Below are 22,533 nucleotides of genomic sequence, written 5' to 3'. Positions count from 1 at the left end.
GATGATAGTGTTATAAAGTACTGTAATCCATAGGTTAAATAGAGACACCAGGCAGGTTACAGAAGAAATATGAGGAGTTTATTAATTAGCTGGCCAGCTAGCTACATGGGGCATGGTCCCAAATCATGTAGGCTCTCATACAGTTCTGAGCCGTCTTTTATACAAAATCAAGTACTGGTTGGGATGGGTAAGGAGGGAGCATGGTACAATAGTCAATTACTAACAAGCTTACAACATTCAGCTATAGGACCTATTAAAAGGAAAAAGCATTCTTACACATCAAGACTACAAGATAACACAGTAGTAATAAATGTTTTACATACCCGGCAAAGACATTCCCAGATCTTCTAGTGTCTACCACCCATCCCTGTCGCCACAATAGTGGGAAATGAAATGTTTAGCTTAGGATAAGGAGAGAAGCTAAATGAAATTACCTTTGCTAAAAGTGTTGGGGCCTGCTCTATGCCTCAACTCGCTTGCTTGGTTTACAAGTTTTATACATATAAAGAATTTCAAAAGGGATGATTATTAGAAAGCATATAAAATGTCACAGAATGCAGGTTTTTCAAGCAAGGGGAGTGGGCTCATGACCCCTTTGTCTAGCGGTACACGTCTCATGATCCCTTTGTCTCAGGACTCCAGGAGGGGAGGAAGAGTTAAAATCAGTGTAGGAATTTTTAATTAAGATATGTAAACATTGTCTCCGAAAGGCCCTTAAGGAAGAGGAAGAGGAAGTTTTCAGATAAGTTTTACCTTCTTTGCTCTGTCTAGCAAGTGGCCCCAGTCCTTCCAGGGAACTATAGTTAAACTATGATAACTACTAACTAACTTTTGCCCCTTTAATCTCTTTCTCTTGGGTTTTTTCTCCTCAGAAAGGAGGGGTAAGGAGGTCTGACTCTTCCTTTTAAAATACAAATGTTAACAATTTTTGCAATTCCTTGGCAAAGGAATTCCCCACTGGTTTTATATCCTAAGTCAAATCCTTGACTCATTTTAACGAGGTGTATGAGGCTGTTGAGTAGGCAGGGGCCTAAAGTTAAGACTAGAATTAGTGATCTGCAGATCCTGTAAGTAGGAACATCAGCCTATAACATGCAACAGAAAGGGTGATGCCTTTTGTTCATATTTAATACGTAGACTTGATATTTTCATTAACAGTAATACAGTCTACTGAAGAAACAAATGCTACTAATTAACTTCTTACAACCTGTACAAACCTTCTGCAACTTACATAAACCCTCAATTTTTCTGAACCTTTTTATTTATTCTGAAAGAACTAGCTTTTATAACAACTTTCTTCCTTTTCCTTTCAAAAGTATTTCTATATCTTGCACCTTTCATTATCAAAACTATATAATTCCTTTCTAGTCGGAACTCTTTAATTTTAAAAATCTTAACCTTTAGTGACAACCAAGCTGGCAACAAGTAATTTTTCTTCCTCTTGGAGGTGTCCTCCCTCTAAGTAGCTAATATTTATAGGTTATTTTATAGGAGTAGCTATAAGCACATATATATTTTTCATTTACCTTGTAGCTTCCTTTTTAGCAAAGGGACTTATATCTCCCTTCTGTATGACTCATAGTAGTACATGCATCAAATCTTTTTTTTTTTTAATAATTTTATTTTTTTAATGGGGCGACATCAATAAATCAGGATACATATATTCAAAAATAACATGTCCAGGTTATCTTGTCGTTCAATTATGTTGCATACCCATCACCCAAAGTCAAATTGTCCTCTGTCACCTTCTATCTAGTTTTTCTTTGTGCCCCTCCCCCTTTCCCTCTCCCTCTCCCCCCTCCCCCCATAACCACCACACTCTTATCAATGTCTCTTAGTCTCACTTTTATGTCCCACCTACGTATGGAATAATGCAGTTCCTGTTTTTTTCTGATTTACTTATTTCACTTCGTATAATGTTATCAAGATCCCACCATATTGCTGTAAATGATCCGATATCATAATTTTTTATGGCTGAGTAGTATTCCATAGTGTATATGTGCCACATCTTCTTTATCCAGTCATCTATTGACAGGCTTTTTGTTTGTTTCCATGTCCTGGCCACTGTGAACAATGCTGCAATAAACATGGGGCTTACATGCATCAAATCTTAAAATGACTTGTTCTGGCTTTCCTTTGACCTCAATTTCCCTCCTTCCCCAGTCTAATTAAAAGGAGTTCCTCAGTGAGTTTCCTCAGACTTTAGCCATCAGTAGACCAGCTAGCTTCCGGTCTGTGGCTGGAGCAGGGCATGTTGTCCTTTCAGGGTCAGCTTACAGGGGTTGGTGGGATCCGTTTGCACTGTCTCCGAGGGGGTCTCCAAGGGAGCTTAGGGACAAGGGGTGTCGCCCTGTCTAATGCAATTCTGTATGGGGTGAATTTTGCCCAGTAGGGGGGTATTTAGCTTTTAGCAAAACCAGGGGGAGTATATTAGTTCAGTTTTCATCAGTTTTTAGAATGAATTTGATCAGGACTTTGTCAGAGTTTGGTTTATTTTTCCCAAATTCTGAAGCTTGTAACTACAATATAATTTCTAATTAATATTAAGTGCCCTTCTTTTTTTTAAATTTTTTAATTTTTAAATTTTTTTTATTTTTTGAGTGCCTTTCTTACCAGCTGTGAAACCCCAGATATAAATGCAGGCCCATTATTAATGAGCAACATATAGTAATTTCTTAACAACTGTTACTACGGTCTCATTTCTAGTAGGGAAAGCTTCTACTTATTCTTTAGTAAAACCTATTTCTTTCTTTTTTTTTTTTTTTTTTTGTATTTTTTTTCTGAAGCTGGAAATGGGGAGAGACAGTCAGATAGACTCCCGCATGCGCCTGACTGGGATCCACCCGGCACACCCACCAGGGATGACGTTCTGCCCACCAGGGGGCGATGCTCTGCCCCTCGGGGAGTCGCTCTGCTGCGACCAGAGCCACTCTAGCGCCTGGGGCAGAGGCCAAGGAGCCATCCCCAGCGCCCGGGCCATCTTTGCTCCAATGGAGCCTTGGCTGCGGGAGGGGAAGAGAGAGACAGAGAGGAAGGGGGGGTGGAGAAGCAAATGGGCGCTTCTCCTATGTGCCGTGGCCGGGAATCGAACCCGGGTCCCCCGCACGCCAGGCCGACGCTCTACCGCTGAGCCAACCGGCCAGGGCAGTAAAACCTATTTCTAAATGTTCATTCACCTGGAACGGTTCCTCTCTCCCTGTTTCTCTTTATAATTTCTTTATTTTGCTTAGTATTTATTTGGGCACAGACTAAACACGTGGACACTATGCCTTCTGTAATAGTTTCTAAGTCTGGTTGCTAATTTCTTTACTTAGGGCTTCAGATAAGAAAAAAGTTTTTTGTCTGGTCTTTCTAACTATCCCTTTTATTCTTAGTGGTCCCTTTTAGCTACTAAAATCTCTGAAGTCCCCACTGGTTTTAGGGCGACATCTTTGCCTTTTTGCCCAATTTCCTTTTGTCTCTATTAAGTCCCTTTATCTGGTGTCCCAGGCAATGAATAAGGGCTTTAGTCTTTGGTCTTCTTTCCCTTGGCCCACCTCAACGCTGGAGTGAGAGCAGTAAGTTCTGCCCGCTGAGCTGAGGTCTCTTGTGTGGCAAGGCTTGGGCCTAGATGGTCTTATCAAGAGTCACTACAGTTACTCTCGCATGTTGGACCCCGTCTACAACAAAACTGCTGTCATCTGTGCAGAAAAGTCTGGTGTCGCAGCCTGGACAGAGTCTAATTCCACAGAGCAGTCATGCAGAGGAATACTGGGGTCCTTATTAGCGGATGTCAGAAAGCCTTTTCCCTGTCTGAGGGCCTAGATAAGGGCTATGAGTTCTGCCCTTTGTGCTGAAGTTCCCCTGCTCAGTGCCTATGCTTAGATGACCCGGTCCAGGGTCACTGTGCAGCCCCTGCATACCTGATGCCGTCCTGCATGTAACTGTTCCCATCTGTGTACAGTACCTCATTGGTGTCTGACAACTCAGAGTCCTTTAAATATGGTCGGGCAGTCTGTATGATGTTGATTACTTCCATACAGTCATGTAACAGGGTGACTGGGTCATCATCGAGGAGTAGGCTTGCAGTTAATAGCAGCTGCATGATGACTACAGGTGGCTGGTGGGCAGCTAGTCCGAGAGGGTTGGTTTCTGCTCATATCTCTGGATAATTCTCCTGAAGCTGCCGGAGGAGAGATGGGCTGTGGGTGTCTCCTGGCTTAGTTGATTCCTGTAAGAGATATTCCTCAGAGAGAGGGCAGGTTAACAGTAGCTGCGACCTGGCGTTTGAAGTTTCCTTATTGGCTCTTATTGTTAAAGTGGTATATTCCCCTTTGAAGGAAAATTATGGTCTGGAGCTTTTGTAACGAGTCCCGTCCTATTAGGGGGTAGGGGCATTCCGGCATGACCAAGAACGAATGGGTGACAGTTCCTTGCCCTAGATTGACTGTCCACTGGGTGGTCCATGGATAGTATGCAGTTTTCCCTGTGGCCCCTTGTACTGGAGTTTTGTGAGGGGTGATAGGTCCAAGAGGCTCAGTTAAGACCAAATGTGTTGCTCCAGTGTCTATTAGAAAGTCCACAGTTTTTCCTATTACTGTTGTTACCATAGGCTCTGGGGGTTCAGTCCTCAAAGTTCAGGACCTTAGAGCTTGCCTTGGCTGCTTGTACTGTAATTTGGGACATTTATTTTTCTAATGCCCTTCCTCCTTGCACTGTGTGCACTGATTCTTCCCTAATTGAGTCTTAGTCTTTCCTCTTAAGTTTCTTTCTAATGTCTGGAGCTGACTGGACACAAAGAGCGAAGTTAATTACTCTAGCATTTTCTGCACTTCAAGGTCTAGGGGTATATAGACTCTATAAGCTTCCTGTAGTCTCATTAAGAAAGCTGTGGGAGGCCTGACCTGTGGTGGCGCAGTGGATAAAGCTTGGATCTGGAACGCTGAGGTCGCCGGTTCAAAACCCTGGGCTTGCCCAGTCAAGGCACATATGGGAGTTGATGCTTCCTGCTCCTTCTCCTCTTCCCCCTTCTCTAAAATGAATAAATAAAACCTTTAAAAAAATGCTGTGGGCCTGACCAGGCGGTGGCGCAGTGGATAAAGCGTCGGACTGGGATGCAGAGGACCCAGGTTCGAGACTCCGAGGTCGCCAGCTTGAGCGTGGGCTCATCTGGTCTGAGCAAAAGCCCACCAGCTTGAACCCAAGGTCACTGGCTCCAGCGGGGGGCTACTCGGTCTGCTGAAGGCCCATGGTCAAGGCACATATGAGAAAGCAATCAATGAACAACTAAGGTGTTGCAACGCACAATGAAAAACTGATGGTTGATGCTTCTCATCTCTCTCTGTTCCTGTCTGTCCCTGTCTATCCCTCTCTCTGACTCACTCTCTGTCTCTGTACAAAAAAATAAAAATTAAAAAAAAAAATGCTGTGGGAGACTCTTAAGGACCTTGAATCACTTCTGATAATCTTAGATAAATTTATGGGTTTCTTAGTAGCTTCCCTGATCCCGGCTAACATAAACTGGGGAAAAGTGTTCAAAGTTTCCTCTCCTGCTTGGGTGTGAGGTTCCCACTTAGGCCGGACAACCGGAAACATTTTCTTGAGGTGGTCTCGGTTGTCCTAAGTGGGGCGGCATATGTACAGTACAGATTCTAACAGTCCTGCTAGGGCTTGAGGCTTTCCCAAGAAAGGGGATTCTGAGCTTTCTAATTCTATAGGTCACTTGGGAAAAAGGGCTTTAAATTATGTCCTATTATATCTATGCCTCAAATTCTAAAGATCTAGTTAAAAGCACCAACTGAGATGACTAATATTTTATAAAATAAATCTTATACTCTATTAAATTATAAATCTCTTTTACATTCTAAGAAAACATACTTTCTTTATGCTGTAACTTTATGCACCCTAGCAGATAATGTCTAAAAAGCTCAAGAGAAACAGATTTCTGTTCATATCCTTTATAGCCCTTTTAATCTGGGCATGAAACTTAAATGTTTCTATCACAATTACTCATTTACTTTCTCCCTTCTATTCACTATGTTGAGAATTCTACCGTTAAGCCAATCAGTAGTAATATTTGTCACTCTGGGTTTGGTGACCTAACATTGAACAATACTTCTTTAACGGTCCACAGCTCATGAGCAGACTGGACCTTACTACTTTAACTGCTTCACAAATGATCATTAAGGCCCTGGCCGGTTGGCTCAGTGGTAGAGCGTCAGCCTGGCGTGCAGAAGTCCCGGGTTTGATTCCCGGCCAGGGCACACAGGAGAAATGCCCATCTGCTTCTCCACCCCTCCCCCTCTCCTTCCTCTCTGTCTCTCTCTTCCCCTCCCACAGCGAGGCTCCATTGGAGCAAAGATGGCCTGGGCGCTGGGGATGGCTCCTTGGCCTCTGCCCCAGGTGCTATAGTGGCTCTGGTTGCAACAGAGCGATGCCCCGGAGGGGCACAGCATCGCCCCCTGGTGGGCATGCCGGGTGGATCCAGGTCGGGTGCATGCGGGAGTCTGACTGTCTCCCCGTTTCCAGCTTCAGAAAAATACAAAAAAAAAAAATCATTACTAATCATTATATATTCCCTAATATTTAAACCAAGATTTCAACATTACAGGGCCATGAAATAGCAAGTAAAAAGGAGAATTAACAAAAGACTCTTGAAATAACATACATTTCTAACATAGAAAATATTTTTCTACAACAAAAGATCTGGTACAAAAGGAAGTTTTCGTATTTGGCAGACCATACAATTTTATATGCCTCATCATCAGTACAAACTTAGTACAATTTACAATAAGAGGATGGTAAACTACTACCCCCAATGAACCACTGATTTACTGAGAAAAATGAGGAATGGTCAAAATGCACTCACTTTTTGTAGTCATCCAGCTGGCATAAGAGATGCTAACCCTCTTTTTGACCTACAGGGTTTCACACTATCAAGTCAATATAAGGGTAGGGGTAGCAAACTGAAAAAACACAAATTTTTACAAACTCATTTTCCCAACAGTGGGCTATTCTAGTTCACACGAGGTCCTCAATTTTCCCGGGGACATAGTAACCCCGTAATCCCCTGAGAACCTTTTTTCATAATTCTTGACCATCATGGCTAAAGCAGTGGGTTTAAAAGGGGCAGTATTCCCTAAGTCTTCTCCTCGGGTCTGGCTCTAGGTATGAGGCGGTGATTCCCCAGAGCCAAAGCAGAGGAGTGGGGGCTGTAGTAAAAGGGTGGTAGCCCCTAGCTTACTGTGTTGTTAAAATCTTTTGTCTTTAATTACTTGGCGTAGCCCTTGAGCCAAGAAGAAGGTTTGTTTGTTAGTCAATATAAGGGAATCAGTCAGGGTGCCGGGGATTCCCGGTGCCCGAGGGGGAGGGGCCGGTGCCCGGAGCTGTGGGAGGAGCCACCGCGCCAAGCCGTGCCCTATCTGCCGCTTTTATTTTTTTATTTTCTCCACTGCTTCCCGTGCAGCCAGCTGCAGCCTGGCTGCTTTTACTTTCTCTGCTGCCGCTGCCTCTGCTGCCACACTCGGCTGCAACCTGGCTATGCCACCTGTTCACCGGTAGGTGCCCGGTGATAGTGTGCTAGACTGCTGTGCTTTCTCTGGGTCTAGCAATTCTTGACTTGGCCAGTCTGCTCTAAAAGTTGGCCACTTTTACTGACAAAAATGACCCTTATTTGTGTGACTTCATTGAGACTCACTACCTGGATGAGCAGGTAAAATCCATCAAAGAATTGGGTGACCACATAACCAACTTGCACAGGTTGGGGGCCCCTGAAACAGGCATGGCAGAGTATCTCTTTGACAAGCACACCCCGGGAGATGGAGACAGCTAAGCCTTAGGCTGGCTTCCCATATCCACAGGGTGACTTCCCTGGTCACCAAAGCAGTATGTGCATGTTGGAGTTACCTTTGCCTTCTCTAAAACTTGTACCAAATCATCTACTCATGTCTTTTCATTTGTACCATTTCTTCAAATAAAGTAATTTGGTACCCTCCCCCCCCCCCAAAAAAAAGTTGGCCACTTTAATTGACAGAGAGTTTTCAATGTATCTTGAGACAATTTTTACATTATAATTATTGGAAAATCTATTTTTGAAATTCTTAAGCATACACTTTAGTAGGGTCTGGTTCTTACTTTTAGATTCTTCTAAAGAAAGTTCTAATTTTTTCTATTTTCCTTCTTAATATTAATTCTTACTCTATATCTTCTAAATGGGTAAAAACTTCTTTGGGTCAGTATGTGGATATCTGAATATCTGAAACTAGTTTCTACTTTATACTTCCTCCAGCACTCTCTCGGGTCTTTAGTTAGTTTTAGCTTTAAGCAATATAATATTTCTAAGAATTTTGCCAGCTTTATAATTTGTGGGCTTTAGAACGGTTTTCTCAGAGTTGCCTTTCAGAAGTGACACCCATCTGCTGAGTCTATCTTGGGATATTCGCTCTCCTTAGTATAGGCCGGTCAGTATATACCCCTGACCAGGTCAGACCCAGAGATGGAAGAGGTTTCCCTCAGCTTCCAGTGGACGGCCACTAAACCATATGGAGTTTACGAATTTCCCTTCACTTTTTCCCTCTGGTTTTAAGCCAGAAATTTCCAATTGAAATTACACCAGAGATTTTCCTGACAAACAAAGAGAATCCACAGAACAGACAATTTGCTATTCACATTTACACTTGACTTTTAGACACAGTTCAATGGACAAGGGAAGGGGATGCCCCGTCAGGAGCCTCTCAGGTGCTCGCCTGGCTGTGTCCCTCAGGCGCCTCTTAGCATTGATGGGTCAGTATAAAGCCCTGACTAGGATCAGAGAGAGTCTGATACCACCCTAAGCCGTGTGAGGATCGCCAGGGAACTGCAGGTTGGAGCCCACTCAAACTCCATAATTATTCACTGTGGAGCCACAAACTGGAAACTCAGGGGCAGGCACCAGAGATCCCCATTCACACACCAATCACTCAGGGGTTTTCAGACAGAAACAAAAGCAAAGAATGAGGTCTCGACCTGAACAGACAGCACAAAGGTGTCCCAGGAAGCCTGGAGCAAGACTTAATTTAGTCCCTACTATTTGCTTTCCCTGAGAGCTGAAACAATATGTTCCCACTAGTTGCTTCCCTGAGAGCAGAAACAAATGTGTCTCAGGAACCTGAGGCAGGACCTAACTCTCAGCCAAAGTCTTGGCCCTGGAGAGCCTATTCCGTGAGTTTTGATTGCGTCTGATCCTCCGCCGCAAGTTTCAAATTGTCTAGTTCGATACAACTCAAAATCCAGCAAAGCAGTAAATCCAGATTTACTTTCCTTACCTCTGGAGGTCAATCTTCACTCCTTGATTTTACGGCTGAATCTGGGGACCGGGGGTGTCTGCTGGGAAGTTGTCTGAGACCCACAGGAAAACTGGAGCCCTGGAACGTCTCAGGGGGCGCCCCTCCCAGAGATCCAGCGGGGTCAGGCAACCTTCTGGAGAGGCCAGCTGGTCCGGGTGTCTCTACTCGGTGACACAGAACACCGGCATTCCAGACGAGCCCCCAAATGTTACAGAGTACTGTAATCCTCGGGTTACATAGAAACACCAACGGAGGTTACAGAAGAAATTTGAGGAGTTTATTAATTAGCTGGCTAGCCACATGACTAGCTACAAGACTAGCTACATGACTAGCCGGCTAATTAATAAACTCCTCAAATTTCTTCTGTAACCTGCCTTGGTGTCTCTGTGTAACCCACGGATTACACTACTTTATAACAATAGCACCTGGAGTTGGGTGCAGTGATGTGCTGGTAAGTGTTCAACACTGGGTCTTGTGTGTGTTTGTGTGCGGCTGTTCCTGGTTCGTGTTTGTCTATTTCCATGCTGTAACTAATCCCCTATGCCTGATTTCAAGCTACTAATGCGACATCAGGAGTTGGAAGATGAGTAACCATTGGTTCTTGTGGGTCTGTATGAGTGGTGCAGCACACCAGTGGCTGGGAGGGGCCTCTTTCAAGGTCACCTGGACCCAGTTCTACTTACTCCCATCGCATACTACAGGAAGCCCACTACCACATCATTGTGTTTTTGGCCTCTGCCTGCAATACCCAGTGATGGGGAGCTCATCACTGAGATTGCTGATCCCATTATGAAACTGCTCTGATTGTTACAAAGTTCTTCCTTCAACTGAACCCAAGTCAGCTTCCTTTATAACTTCCCCCCATTGGCTCTAGTTTTGCATCTTGGTTTAAATATCAATGTGCTCCGGTTAGGGGCTGGGGATTCAGAGATAAAAGGCACTAGTCTCACCTGACCAGGCGATGGTGCAGGGATAGAATGTTGGACTGGGATGTGGAGGACCCAGGTTTGAGACCCCGAGGTCGCCAGCTTGAGCGCGGGCTCATCTGGTTTGAGCAAGGCTCACCAACTTGAGCCCAAGGTCGCTGGCTCGAGCAAGGGGTTACTTGGTCTGCTGTAGACCCCTGATCAAGGCACATATGAGAAAGCAATCAATGAACAACTAAAAAACTGCAACGAAGAATTGATGTTTCTCATCTCTTTCCCTTTCTGTCTGTCTGTCCATATCTGTCCCTCTCTCTGTCTGTCTCTGTCACCACACACACACACACACACACACACACACACACACACACACACACACACAAAAGGCACTAGTCTCTGCCTGACCTGTGGTGAGACAGTGGATAGAGCGTCAATCTAGAATGCTGAGGTCACTGGTTCAAAACCCCAGACATGCCCCGTCAAGGCACATATAAAAGGCAATCAATGAACAACTAAAGTGAAACAACTATGATCTTGTTCTTTCTCTCTCTCTCTCTCTCTAAAAATAATAATAATAGTAACAATCACTTCATGAAAGAGTTTTCAAAAAAAAGGAAAAAAGGCACTAGTTCCTGCCTCTAGAGGTCATGGTCAGGGAATAGGCACTGATGGTCAGGGAATAGGCACTGATGGTCAGGGAATAGGCACTGGAACAGTGGTGTGTGTGTGTGTGGGGGGGATGGTGCTGGGAGCTCCAGAGAGATGGGTGGGGGCAGGGGTAAAGAAGCAGAGCAGAGAAGGAGGGGTGGCTGGACCTTAAAAGGTGAGTACTCAAGGTGATGAGTGGAGGGAGGGACGGCTAGACAGAGGAAGCAGTGCGAGAAAGGCTCAAAGGCATGCAGCGTACTACCTAGTTAGGAATGAGACCTGGGGAGCTGGTGCCTGGGCCCAGGGGCCAGAGGACAAGAGGCAGCAGCCTCCTCTCTGCTGCCACCCCTGCTCAGGTGTCTGCAAAGACTTGGTCTTCTAGGCTTGTGGTCACAGTGCCATGTCACTGGCCATGTCATGTTACAGGCCTCTGCAATGTCACCACCTCTACGTTCCTTTCTTCTGGCCCTGGGCCTGGGGCTGGCTGGAACCCTCAACCCCAGTGACCCCAATACCTGCAGCTTCTGGGAAAGGTGAGAGGGGCCCCTGCTGTGCTTTGAGGGCTCCAAGCCCCCAGCTCCCCATTCTCCCTGCTAGGGCTCCTCTTCCTGAGTCCTTCCGTTACCTCCACCCCCTCTCCAGCCTTCACCTCCCTCCTGTTTCTACTGCTGCTCTCTCTACTCCCCTCCACGGGCACCTCGGACTCTCCCCAGCTTTGACCTTGTCTCAATCTCTCTCCTAGCTCTGATCCTTTCTTTCTTTCTTTCTTTCTTTTTTTTTTTCTGAAGCTGGAAACGGGGAGAGACAGTCAGACAGACTCCCGCATGCGCCCGACCGGGATCCACCCGGCACGCCCACCAGGGGCAACGATCTGCCCACCAGGGGGCGATGCTCTGCCCCTCTGGGGCGTTGCTCTGCAGCGACCAGAGCCACTCTAGCACCTGGGGCAGAGGCCAAGGAGCCATCCCCAGCGCCCAGGCCATCTTTGCTCCAATGGAGCCTTGGCTGCGGGAGGGGAAGAGAGAGACAGAGAGGAAGGAGGGGGGGGGGGGTGGAGAAGCAAATGGGCGCTTCTCCTATGTGCCCTGGCCGGGAATCAAACCCGGGTCCCCCGCACGCCTGGCCGACGCTCTACCGCTGAGCCAACCGGCCAGGGCCTCTGACCCTTTCTTGTCTTTTCTTTACCCCAGTCCCTTGATCCCTGTGGGAAGCTGGGGACAGGACAGAGCACAGGGTGGGAGCCATTTACTGTGTAGGGGGCAAGCAGAGGGGCTGGCCCAGGGGGAACTAAGGGGACAGGGCTGGGGAACCAAGGCCTAGGGCAGGATTTGGCCAGGAGTGTTTCAACCCATGTCCATTAGCTGGCTCAGAGTCAGCTCTAGCTCAATCTCCCAGCATGGGGGGAGGAGGAAGAAGGAAAAACTGACAGCTCTGGGCGTATAGGGTGAGAGCGGGGCTTTGATGGGTGGTGTCCCGGGAATATTCTAATTCTGGGAGGATCCCTTCAGGTTGGGGGACAGGAGGGCTTCCATTCTAGGCTGGGGGAGCAAGCCCAATGCTGGGTCACCTCACCAGGTCCCTCCCTACCCTGAGCCCTGACCCTTTCCTGTCCTGCAGCTTCACCACCATCACCAAGGAGTCCCACTCCCGGCCCTTCAGCCTGCTGCCTTCGGAGCCCTGCGACCAACCCTGGGACAGTCCCCACACCTGCCCCCAGCCCACGTGAGTGCCCCGACTCCCTCTGTGGGCAGATGGGCTGCCCCTGCTCCTTCACATCCTCATTCTGTTCTCCAAACCTTCAGAGTTTAGAGGCAGCATCTGGTCTCCAGGCACTCAAGGCGTGGTGTGTGCTCTCTGCTCTCCCAGCCCACAGTGTGGACAGTGTCCCAGGCCTCCCACAGTGCTGCACTGTGGGAGGGGGGCGCTGGGGCCTCAGCAGCGAGACTGAGGGCCCTTCTGGGTCTCCCCAGGGTTGTCTACAGGACTGTCTACCGGCAGGTGGTGAAGACAGACCACCGCAGGCGCCTGCAGTGCTGCCAGGGCTTCTATGAGAGCGGAGGGGCCTGCGTCCGTGAGTCCCGGGTGGGGCCATGGGGTGGGAAGGCCCCACCCCCCCTTCCTAGTCCTTCCCCTTGTCTACCAGGGTAGGGCTACTCCTCTGCCCTTTGGGTTTCTCTTCCTCCTCCCCCTCACCGGCCTTGTCCCTAGGGACACAGCTGCCAGCTCCTGCCGCTGACTCTAGCTGACCCCATGTGTCTCCTATCCCCTCTCTCCACGTCCCTCATCAGTCTCTGTCTCTGTGCGTGTCTTTCCAGAGCTCTCTCTCTGCCTCTGGGCTGCCTGTGTCTCTGTCACTGTGTGTCTGGGGGCTTGGTGGCTGCATCTGTCTCTGTCCCTTCCTGTCTCTGTCTCTCACTTGTTGCTATTCAGTCTTTCCTGCTCCCCACCCTCCAACACCTTGAGCCCCCCAGAATGAGGCCTGCTCTGCTCTTCCCCTTCCCTCACTCCTAGCCAGTCAACAGCCTCTGCCAAGCCTGACCTACCCTGAATTCCTACTGTCTCTCTGGATAGCATACATATCTAGTTGCTTGCTGAGGAACCTGAGGAACCCTCTTCCCATTTTCTCAAGGGGTCTCGAGAATTGCACAGGCTGGAGGGCTCAGAATTCGGAGGTCTTGTCAAGCTCTGACCTGCGTTGCTGCCCCTCATTCTTTCTGCATGTTAGAGGCAGAATTGCTGCTTAAGAGAACCCAGGTCCCTGGTGTGAGAGGAAGATGGGGTTAGGTTTCAGAGGATAAAGGTGGGTAAGGAGAGGGTTGCAAGCCTTTTCACGCTCCCCTATCTCTGCCCTAGCACTTTGTGCCCAGGAGTGTGTCCATGGCCGCTGCATGGCACCCAATCAGTGCCAGTGTGTGGAAGACTGGCGAGGTGATGACTGCTCCAGTGGTGAGTAGTTAGTGACTGCAGGGCCCTTGGGCACACCTTCTTTACCAGGGCACAGGTGCTTAGGACCCCAGAATAGTTATCTACCAGAACCCCAGTGGGATGTGCTCCACGCTGCCTTTTCCGAAGATGTGGTATAGAGTTTGGGCCAAGACATGGGTGTATGTTGTGGCTGGGAGATAGAGACAGGGGTTAACTGGAGGCTGGGGAGGGGTGAGGCCCCTGGTGACTCCCTTCTACCCTCCTCATCTCACAGCGTGTGCCCCAGGAGTGTGGGGGCCACAGTGTGACAAGCCCTGCAGCTGTGGCAACAGCAGCTCCTGTGACCCCACGAGTGGGGTATGTACCTGTCTCTCTGGCCTGCAGCCCCCACATTGTCGTCAGCCCTGCTCCTTTGGCCATTATGGCCCTGCCTGCCAGTTCAGCTGCCAGTGCCATGGGGCACCCTGTGATCCTCAAACTGGAGCCTGCTTCTGCCCCCCGGAGAGAACTGGGCCCAGGTGTGTAACGAGGGGTAAGCACACTAGTGGGGTCACACACACGGACTACACAGGCATACGTGGGCATATGAGGAGACTCCAAGTATGGGGATGGAGTCAAGAGACCAAGATCCTAGTCCCAACTCTGCCACTCACTGGTTGAGTAACCTTGAGCAAATCATTGACTCTGTGAGCTTGCTTCATGTCTGTGCGATGGCAACAGTGTTGTCCATGTGGAACGGTTACTGTGAAGAAAGCAGGACAGAGCATGTGTGTGAAAACATGTCATACAGTGGGGCTAAGACAGGGACACAGAGAACCCTGTTGCAAGGCAGGGTGCAGGGAGAACTGGGGAGTCATGGGGAGGAGAAGGTTCACCTAGGTGGAGACCCATGATGCAGCTTCATGGAAGAGCTTGGGTGTTGAGTCCTCCACACAGGTAGAGGATTCCCCTGAAGGAACTGCATGAGCAAAGGTGGAGGTGGAGTGGGGTGTGTGGGGCTGCTCACTCTACCTGGTGGTGTGGTGCTGTGTGTCCCTGCCACTTCCAGTCTTGGAAATTTTTGCTTTCTGATGCTTGCAGTCCCCAACAGGGAAGGGTTGTGGACTCACTGAGCCCTAAAGTCAGGCCTTCCTCTTGGGAGGGGGTGTGTGTGGTTGGCCAGCCCTTGGAGGCAAAGGGCAGGAGGTACTGCTGTTCACACACTGCCCCTACCTGCTCGCTTTGCAGCTGTGAGGTATCTTGCCGCCAGGGCACTGTTGGCTCCTGCCCCCACACCTCTCCTTGCCACAATGGGGGTATCTTCCAAGTTTCCCAGGGTTCCTGCAGCTGCCCACCTGGCTGGATGGTATGAAGGGTAGAACCTGTTGAGATGGGGTGTGAGTCTGGGGACAAGTCTGTGGGTGGTTCTCAGTAGGGCTCTGAGGAGGTAATATGTGAGGGGCTGGGCTCTGTGGGCTCTGGAGAGGTTTGAGGGCTCTTGTGTGGGAATATCAAAGGGTCCTGTACCCATAGGGAGGGAGGTGGTCTGTGCCTGGGGCTCTGTCCACCTCTCACCCCACAGGGCACCATCTGTTCCCTGCCCTGTCCGGAGGGCTTCCATGGATCCAACTGCTCCCAGGAATGCCGCTGTCACAATGGTGGCCTCTGCGACAGATTCACTGGGCAATGTCGCTGTGCTCCAGGCTACACAGGGGATAGGTGAGTGGCATTAGCCAGGGCAGGAACCTTGGGGGTGGGCCAAGAGGGGTGGGCTAACCAGACTCACTCAGCTGGGTGCTCAGGTGTCGGGAGGAGTGCCCCGTGGGCCGCTTCGGACAGGACTGTGCAGAGACATGCGACTGCGCCCCTGGGGCCCGCTGCTTCCCAGCCAACGGCGCATGTCTATGCGAACACGGCTTCACTGGGGACCGCTGTGCAGAACGTCTATGCCCGGACGGACTCTACGGCCTCAGCTGCCAGGTGCCCTGCACCTGTGACCCAGAACACAGCCTCAGGTGAGCCCTGGGGACACTGGTCAAGGACTCAGGAGGCCAGTGAGGGAGGCCTTCGGTGCTGAAGCCACCAGAATCATGAAAAGTGCCAGGGGTATATCCAAGGGCAGGACAGATGTCACAGAAGGGAAAAAGGGGGCTTTGGGGACGGGGATGTGGGGTGCTCTCAGAACAGCACCTAGACTTTCTTATGGCCCCCTTACTTGGCAAAGCGGGGGGTCCCCCACAAAGGGGTCTGGGTTCGCCAACCCCCCCCCCCCCCTTAGAGCGCCCTGCCCTTCTTTGCCGGCAGCTGCCATCCCATGAGCGGGGAGTGCTCCTGCCACCCCGGCTGGGCCGGCCTTCACTGCAACGAGAGCTGCCCACAAGACACGCACGGGCCTGGCTGCCGAGAGCACTGTCTCTGCCTGCACGGAGGCCTCTGCCAGCCCGACAGCGGCCTCTGCCGGTGCGCGTCCGGCTACATGGTGAGGGGCGTCCCGCGACCAGGAACCCCGGGCGGGGGCCGGAGGTCGGGGGTAGGTGGAAGAGCCTACGCCCCTCACGAGTCCGCTGACTGCCCTCAGGGCCAGCACTGCGCTAGCCTCTGTCCGCCTGACACTTACGGAGTCAACTGCTCCGCACGCTGCTCCTGCGAGAATGCGATCGCTTGTTCGCCGATCGATGGTGCTTGCATATGCAAGGAAGGTAATGGATTGGGTCCCCGGGAGGGGCGATTTGGGGGGTGGGGCCACGGAAAGAAGGGAGGGTTCAAGGACTGGAGGAGGCTACAGAGTAAGGGCGGAGCCACTGGACAGCAGCTGGACTGTAGGCAAGTAGCCAGGCTACTTCCTTCTCGGAATCTTCGCTTTGCTTTTTATTCAACTGAAAAAATCCCACTCATCCTTAAAGGCCCAGGCCAGAAGGCACCTCTCTGGTTCACCCTCAGTGATCCAGAACTACACAATGGCCAGGCAGGGCCTCTGAGATCAACCGGTGGCATGGTGGCAATCTTTAGGCTGTATTCTGACACAGATGTGTTTTGTTAACCGCTAGTCTCCAGTTTCCACTCCTCCCCATTGTCTTACACACGATCTGGATAACTCACTTAGTTACCTGCTGGGGCCTCTGTAAGCATTTGGTTTGCTGCCACCCCCCTTCATTTTGCAGAAGCAACCGAGACCCAGAATGGGGTGGTGCCTGGGCAGCATTTAGCTTTCTGTTCCACATCTAACAGTTTATATGTTCATCTCTTATATGGGACAGTAAGCACCCACACTCCACCTCCCCAACTCATAGCACAGAGCCTGGCACAGCCAATGCCCAGTGTGTGCTCACCCAGGAGGGGAGCTGGATCCACATGCCTACCCTTCTTCCAGGTTGGCAGCGTGGTAACTGCTCTGTGCCCTGCCCGCCTGGAACCTGGGGCTTTGGTTGCAATGCCAGCTGCCAGTGTGCCAACGAGGCATCCTGCAGCCCCCAAACAGGAGCCTGTACCTGCACCCCTGGCTGGCACGGGGTGCACTGCCAGCTGCCCTGTCCAGTAAGTTCCCAACAGCCTGCCTACCTGGGGGAAGGGAGGGCATGGCACCTCTCAGCTGTCTGGTCTGCACTAACCTCCATTCCCTCTTCAAGAAGGGGAAGTTTGGTGAAGGCTGTGCCAGTCGCTGTAACTGTGACCACTCTGATGGCTGTGACCCTGTTTATGGACACTGCCAGTGCCAGGCTGGCTGGACAGGTGAGTATTCTGGTGTCCAGGCTCCAGGCCCACTGAGGAGTTGAGGGTTCATCCCCCAGGAAATGAGTCCAGAAGAACCCCTATGGAAGGGATGCACCAGGCCAGGCTCACCTTACCCCTCTCTCCCACAGGTACTCATTGTCACCTGCCCTGCCCTGAGGGCTTCTGGGGAGCCAACTGTAGCAACACCTGCACTTGCAAGAATGGGGGCACCTGCATCCCTGAGAATGGCAATTGTGTGTGTGTACCTGGATTTCGAGGTCCCTCCTGCCAGAGATGTAAGGCTCCCTTCTCTCCCACCTGCCGGCAGTGTGGTGCATGCAGTGTCAGGTGCCAGAAGCCTCTACTCAACCAATCTTGCTTTCTTCCACTGATTCCAGTCTTTGGGCCAGTTACTGCAGTGGGAAGGAGGCAGAGAGATAGTGGGATCAAAGGCTGATTGGGGTCCCTGCCCCCAATCACTAGGAGCCCCTTTCTCTCAGCCTGTCAGCCTGGTCGCTATGGCAAGCGCTGTGTGCCCTGCAAGTGTGCCAACCACTCCTCCTGCCACCCTTCGAATGGAACCTGCTACTGCCTGGCTGGCTGGACTGGCTCGGACTGTTCCCAGCGTATGTGGTAGCCTGGCGGTGGCTTGTGTGTCTAAGTGCATGTGCATGCTCAGAGGGTGGGGCAAGGACCAGAGGCTTCTGTTCCCCTGCTCCTGGGCAGAAAAGCTTCCGGACCTACCTTGATTTGGTCAGTTATATAAACAAGTACTTATTGGACATCACCTTGTTCTGGATGCTGAGGACGCAGCAATGAACAAGTCAGAAAAAAAAAAAAAACCAATTCCCTGCCCTTTTCCTTGGTAGGCCTAGGAGGAGCAGTGCAGGGGAGGGCGTGAGGAAAACCAGAAGCTCAGTTTTGAATGTGTTCTTTTTCTTCATTTTTCAATTTATTTATTTATACGTGGTTTCTTCTCCACATAAATATATGAAGAACATATGTAAAAGATTAGTCCAAAACAACCAAGTGAAATAAATTTTGAAAAGGGAAACGAGAAGCTATTACTCTGAAACAGGCTGTAGGTAAGCTCATCAGCAGGCAAGGTAGAGGAAAGTCATCTTGGTGGAGAGTTTTGCCATAGAATTCAGTAATAACTACCATTAGATTATTTGCTAATGTCAGATACACAACAGTTATGCCTTAGATAATGTGGACATTTACTGCTGCTTTTATTTTTTTTTTAAGTCCAGAGCTATATAATGCAGGTTAGTTGTCCGGCCCTGTCACATTGTTCTAAATGGCCATTAGATAGCCAAGTGCAGATATTAAGGCAGTTGGGCATGTGGGTCTGCAGATCAGCATTTGTGAGTCATCTGAGTGTAGATACTGTTCAAAGCCTTGCTGTCCCCGGGGAGACCAAAGCTGAGAGGAAGATTCCAGTGCTGCTGGGGCTGAAAATTCATCTGGTGCGAGAGAGGGCTGGACTAGCACATCAGACAGGTACCTTGTCTCCTGCAGCGTGCCCTCCAGGACGCTGGGGAGAAAACTGTGCCCAGTCCTGTCAGTGTCACCATGGTGGGACCTGCCGCCCCCAGGATGGGAGCTGTTTTTGTCCCCCCGGTTGGACCGGATACCGCTGCGTGGAAGGTACCAACAGAAGGGGAGCTCCATGGCCCTGACCCCAAGTCAGCCCTAGCCCAGGGAGGAGGCTGCAGTGTCCTGGCAACCTCTGATCCCCACCCTCCTCCTTGGCTCTCTCCCAGTCTGTTCTCCAGGGGTGTTTGGTGCCAATTGCTCCCAACCATGCCAGTGTGGTTCCGGAGAGAGTTGCCATCCAGAGACGGGGGCCTGTGTGTGTCCCCCAGGACACAGTGGTGCCCCCTGCAGGATTGGTGAGTTCTGTGGTCCCCATCGTCCCCAGGGAACCAGGACACAGGTACCTGCCTGGGTCTCTGCCAGGATCTAGGCCCTTCATCTAGGAGTCTCTCCCATACATGTCCCCCAAGCTCACCAACAGAGCCAAGACACTGTCCTGAGTGACTGCCCCCCCACTAGGAATCCAGGAGACCTTCACCATGATGCCTGCCTCTCCAGTGACCTATAACTCAATGGAGGCGGTGATCAGTATCGTCGTGCTGGGGTCTCTGGTGGTGGCCCTGGTGGCTTTGTTCATTGGCTACCGCCATTGGCAAAAAGGCAAGGAGCACCAACACCTGGCAGTGGCGTACAGCAGTGGGCGACTGGACAGCTCCGAGTATGTCATGCCAGGTGAGCTGGCCTGGGAGCAGGGGACACATACGAGTGGCTGGCTCATAGACACGACTGACCCTGCATCTCTCCTTGGACCTGGAAGGGGAGTAGGGAGTTGGAGGGAGGAAGGGAGGTCAGAGGGGCTGATTACTGATCTGGAACAGAGTAATATTCTTGGGTCCAGGCTTGTCTCTGCTGGGTGGGTCACCCTGGGCCGGTGTCTGTTCTTGCAGATGTCCCTCTGAGCTATAGTCACTACTACTCCAATCCCAGCTACCATACCCTGTCACAGTGCTCACCTAACCCCCCACCCCCCAATAAGGTCAGTACCGGGGGAGGGGTGCGCTGTGGAGGGATGGGCAAAGACCTGCTTCTCTGGAAAGCTCCAGCCTTGTGTGTTCCTCTCCCTATCCTCCCCCTCCCCCTATCAGGTTCCAGGTAGTCAGCTCTTTCCCAGCCTCCAGGCCCCTGAGCGGCCAGGTGGAGCCCACGGGCCTGATAACCATGCTACCCTGCCTGCTGACTGGAAGCACTGTCGGGAGGCCCCTCCAGGGATTCCGGACAGGGGTAGGAGCCTGGAGGCTAGGCCTCTGGTGAGGGTGGGTGTGTGCAGCCCAGCATCCTGCTCTAGCGCATCTACACAGGGGGCTCTGAGCACCAGCTTTAGAGGAGGCTTGAGCCTGGGGAGAGACCAGTGGTCTGATTGCACATTGCCGCCTCCTCCTCAGGTAGCAGCCACCTGGACCGAAGCTACAGCTATAGCTACAGCAACGGTAACGGCCCAGGCCCATTCTATAGTAAAGGTATGGACACGAGGGTTGGGGTGGGGGTCAGTGAGGGGGCTGCATTGGGATTTAGGAGCCAGTGCTTCCTGGACCTGAATTCTCTCCCCTATCCTCAGGGCCCATCTCTGAAGAGGGGCTGAGGGCTAGCATGGTTTCCCTCAGCAGTGAGAACCCCTATGCTACCATCCGAGACCTGCCCAGCCTGCCAGGGGGCACCCGGGAGAGCAGCTATGTGGAGATGAAAGGCCTTCCCTCAGGCTCTCCCCCAAGGCAGCCTCCTCAGCTCCCGGACAACCGGAGGCGGCAACAATACTCCCAGGCGCAGAGAGACAGTGGTACCTATGAGCAGCCCAGCGCTCCGACCCATGGTGAGTTCTCCTCTCCACGGGGGCAGTGGTTAGAGAGGCAGAAGGGAGAAGAGACAAGGCGGGTAGAAAAGGAGAACGGGACAGAGAGAATATGGAGGTGGCATGATGTGGCAGCAAGAGCAAGGTCTTTGGGGTCATCAGACTTGGGCTCAGACCAGGCATGAGGTTTGGGAATCAGGTTGCCTCTTAGAGCCTGAGGGGTAGTTCCTACCTCACAGGGCTGAGGGTTTGAAATGGTGGTTGAATAGCACCTGGCTTGTGGAGTTAGTATCCAGAAAAGTGGGGAACAAGGCTAGTGACAAAGTGCCCTCATATCCTGTGAGGTGGGCAGTTTCAGGGTGGCCTTCCCTACTGGCAGCTGATGAGCTGCACAAACTTTCCTATAGCCAGGCAACAGTCCTCTGTCTTTGGGCAGAAGAGGCTAGAGAGGGGAAAGCGATAAGAAGGGGAGGAGCCCCCCCCCCCACTCTGTTCCATCTCTGTCTCCAGAACAAGACTTCATGAGCTCCCAGTGCCCCCTGCCTCCGGGCCTGCTCCCCGGCCACTATGACTCACCCAAGAACAGCCACATCCCTGGACACTATGACTTGCCTCCAGTACGGCACCCTCCATCACCCCCACTTCTGCACCAGGACCGTTGAGAGGCCAAGATGGTGTGCACATAACAGCACACCTGTTCTTGCTGCCTAAGACTGGGGACAGAGCCGACTGTACTGTGCCAGGAGCATGGAGAGGTCTGGCAGACCGTGGACATGAACGAGCTATGAACAAGTTTATTAGAGGAAGAGAATGGAGAGATGGGAGCCTGGTTCCCAGTTCCACGTTGGGACATTGGTTGGCAGGAAGCCTGCATTCTCTTTCCCCACCACACTGCTAGCCCAAGGGCACTTGGACCTGTGCACATAAACTGGTGGGTTGAATGTTGCTGGATGACTGATTTCATATTGATGTAAAAAATGTATATTTGATACCTTTTCTGTGCATTCCCAGGTTGGGCTCTCTGTATGTGTGTATACGTGCGTGTGTGAGCTTCTGTGCGTGTGGTTTCAGAGCGTTACCAGGCACAGGCCCTGTCCTAAGGCCTCACCATTTAGTAGAGAGGCAGCCCAAACCCAGTTAACTCTAGCAGTAGTCTCCTACCCGCCCCCCTCCCCACCCGCCCCGGCACTTTTCCACTTGGTACCCCTTCCAACCAACTGCTGATTAGTTTGCCCTGGAGTCTTCATGGGTGCCCCATTGGTCAGGGGCCAGAGTAAAAACTCAAAAGATCTTACAGGCCCTGCTGGCTGTCTTCAGCTGTCACTCTGCTCCAGTCATATTGGCTTCTAGGTTCTCCTATTAGCTATACTTCTTCCTGCCACAGGGACTTTGCACAAGTGGGATGTTCTTTCTCCCCCACTCACCTGTTAACTTCTACTTGTCCTTCACATCCCTTCCTCTGGGAAGCACTTCTTTTTAATAGCATTGATCACAGCTGCATTCATTCACCAGATGCCCAAAGAAGGCCTGCAGGAAACCTCTGTAATGTGTTGTTTCCTTATGTGATTTTTGATTAATTTCTACTTCCCCTACCAGACTAAGTTCTCTGAATGTAGAAGTCCTGTGGTTCCCCTTGGCACATAGGAAGCACTCAATAAAT

At 50.8% G+C, this 22,533-nt stretch overlaps 1 protein-coding gene across 6 annotated transcripts in view; it reads left to right on the top strand.

Moving 5' to 3' along the window:
• The window catches only part of PEAR1 (platelet endothelial aggregation receptor 1), a 30,954-nt gene extending 9,085 nt beyond the window's left edge, over positions 1-21,869 (top strand). For 3 of the 6 annotated variants that reach the window (XM_066362138.1, XM_066362142.1, XM_066362139.1), the window contains 22 exons: positions 11,300-11,406; positions 12,491-12,595; positions 12,844-12,944; positions 13,727-13,819; positions 14,073-14,316; positions 15,026-15,143; positions 15,360-15,496; positions 15,580-15,792; positions 16,082-16,256; positions 16,356-16,476; positions 17,148-17,311; positions 17,404-17,506; positions 17,638-17,784; positions 17,989-18,114; positions 19,010-19,138; positions 19,255-19,383; positions 19,547-19,759; positions 19,975-20,063; positions 20,173-20,308; positions 20,470-20,544; positions 20,643-20,894; positions 21,384-21,869. In XM_066362138.1, coding sequence (XP_066218235.1) covers positions 11,309-11,406; positions 12,491-12,595; positions 12,844-12,944; positions 13,727-13,819; positions 14,073-14,316; positions 15,026-15,143; positions 15,360-15,496; positions 15,580-15,792; positions 16,082-16,256; positions 16,356-16,476; positions 17,148-17,311; positions 17,404-17,506; positions 17,638-17,784; positions 17,989-18,114; positions 19,010-19,138; positions 19,255-19,383; positions 19,547-19,759; positions 19,975-20,063; positions 20,173-20,308; positions 20,470-20,544; positions 20,643-20,894; positions 21,384-21,535 — 3,120 coding nt within the window. In that variant the 5' untranslated portion in view covers positions 11,300-11,308 and the 3' untranslated portion in view covers positions 21,536-21,869. Of the gene's footprint in view, positions 1-11,299; positions 11,407-12,490; positions 12,596-12,843; positions 12,945-13,726; positions 13,820-14,072; positions 14,317-15,025; positions 15,144-15,359; positions 15,497-15,579; positions 15,793-16,081; positions 16,257-16,355; positions 16,477-17,147; positions 17,312-17,403; positions 17,507-17,637; positions 17,785-17,988; positions 18,115-19,009; positions 19,139-19,254; positions 19,384-19,546; positions 19,760-19,974; positions 20,064-20,172; positions 20,309-20,469; positions 20,545-20,642; positions 20,895-21,383 lie in introns of those variants that run through there. The other 3 variants (XM_066362140.1, XM_066362141.1, XM_066362144.1) reach the window with 3 other exon arrangements.
• The last annotated feature ends 664 nt before the right edge of the window (positions 21,870-22,533 follow it).

The sequence above is a fragment of the Saccopteryx leptura genome, chromosome 2 (assembly GCF_036850995.1).
Source record: "Saccopteryx leptura isolate mSacLep1 chromosome 2, mSacLep1_pri_phased_curated, whole genome shotgun sequence".
Classification (NCBI taxonomy): domain Eukaryota; kingdom Metazoa; phylum Chordata; class Mammalia; order Chiroptera; family Emballonuridae; genus Saccopteryx; species Saccopteryx leptura.
This window is presented reverse-complemented; position numbering and strand designations above follow the sequence as displayed.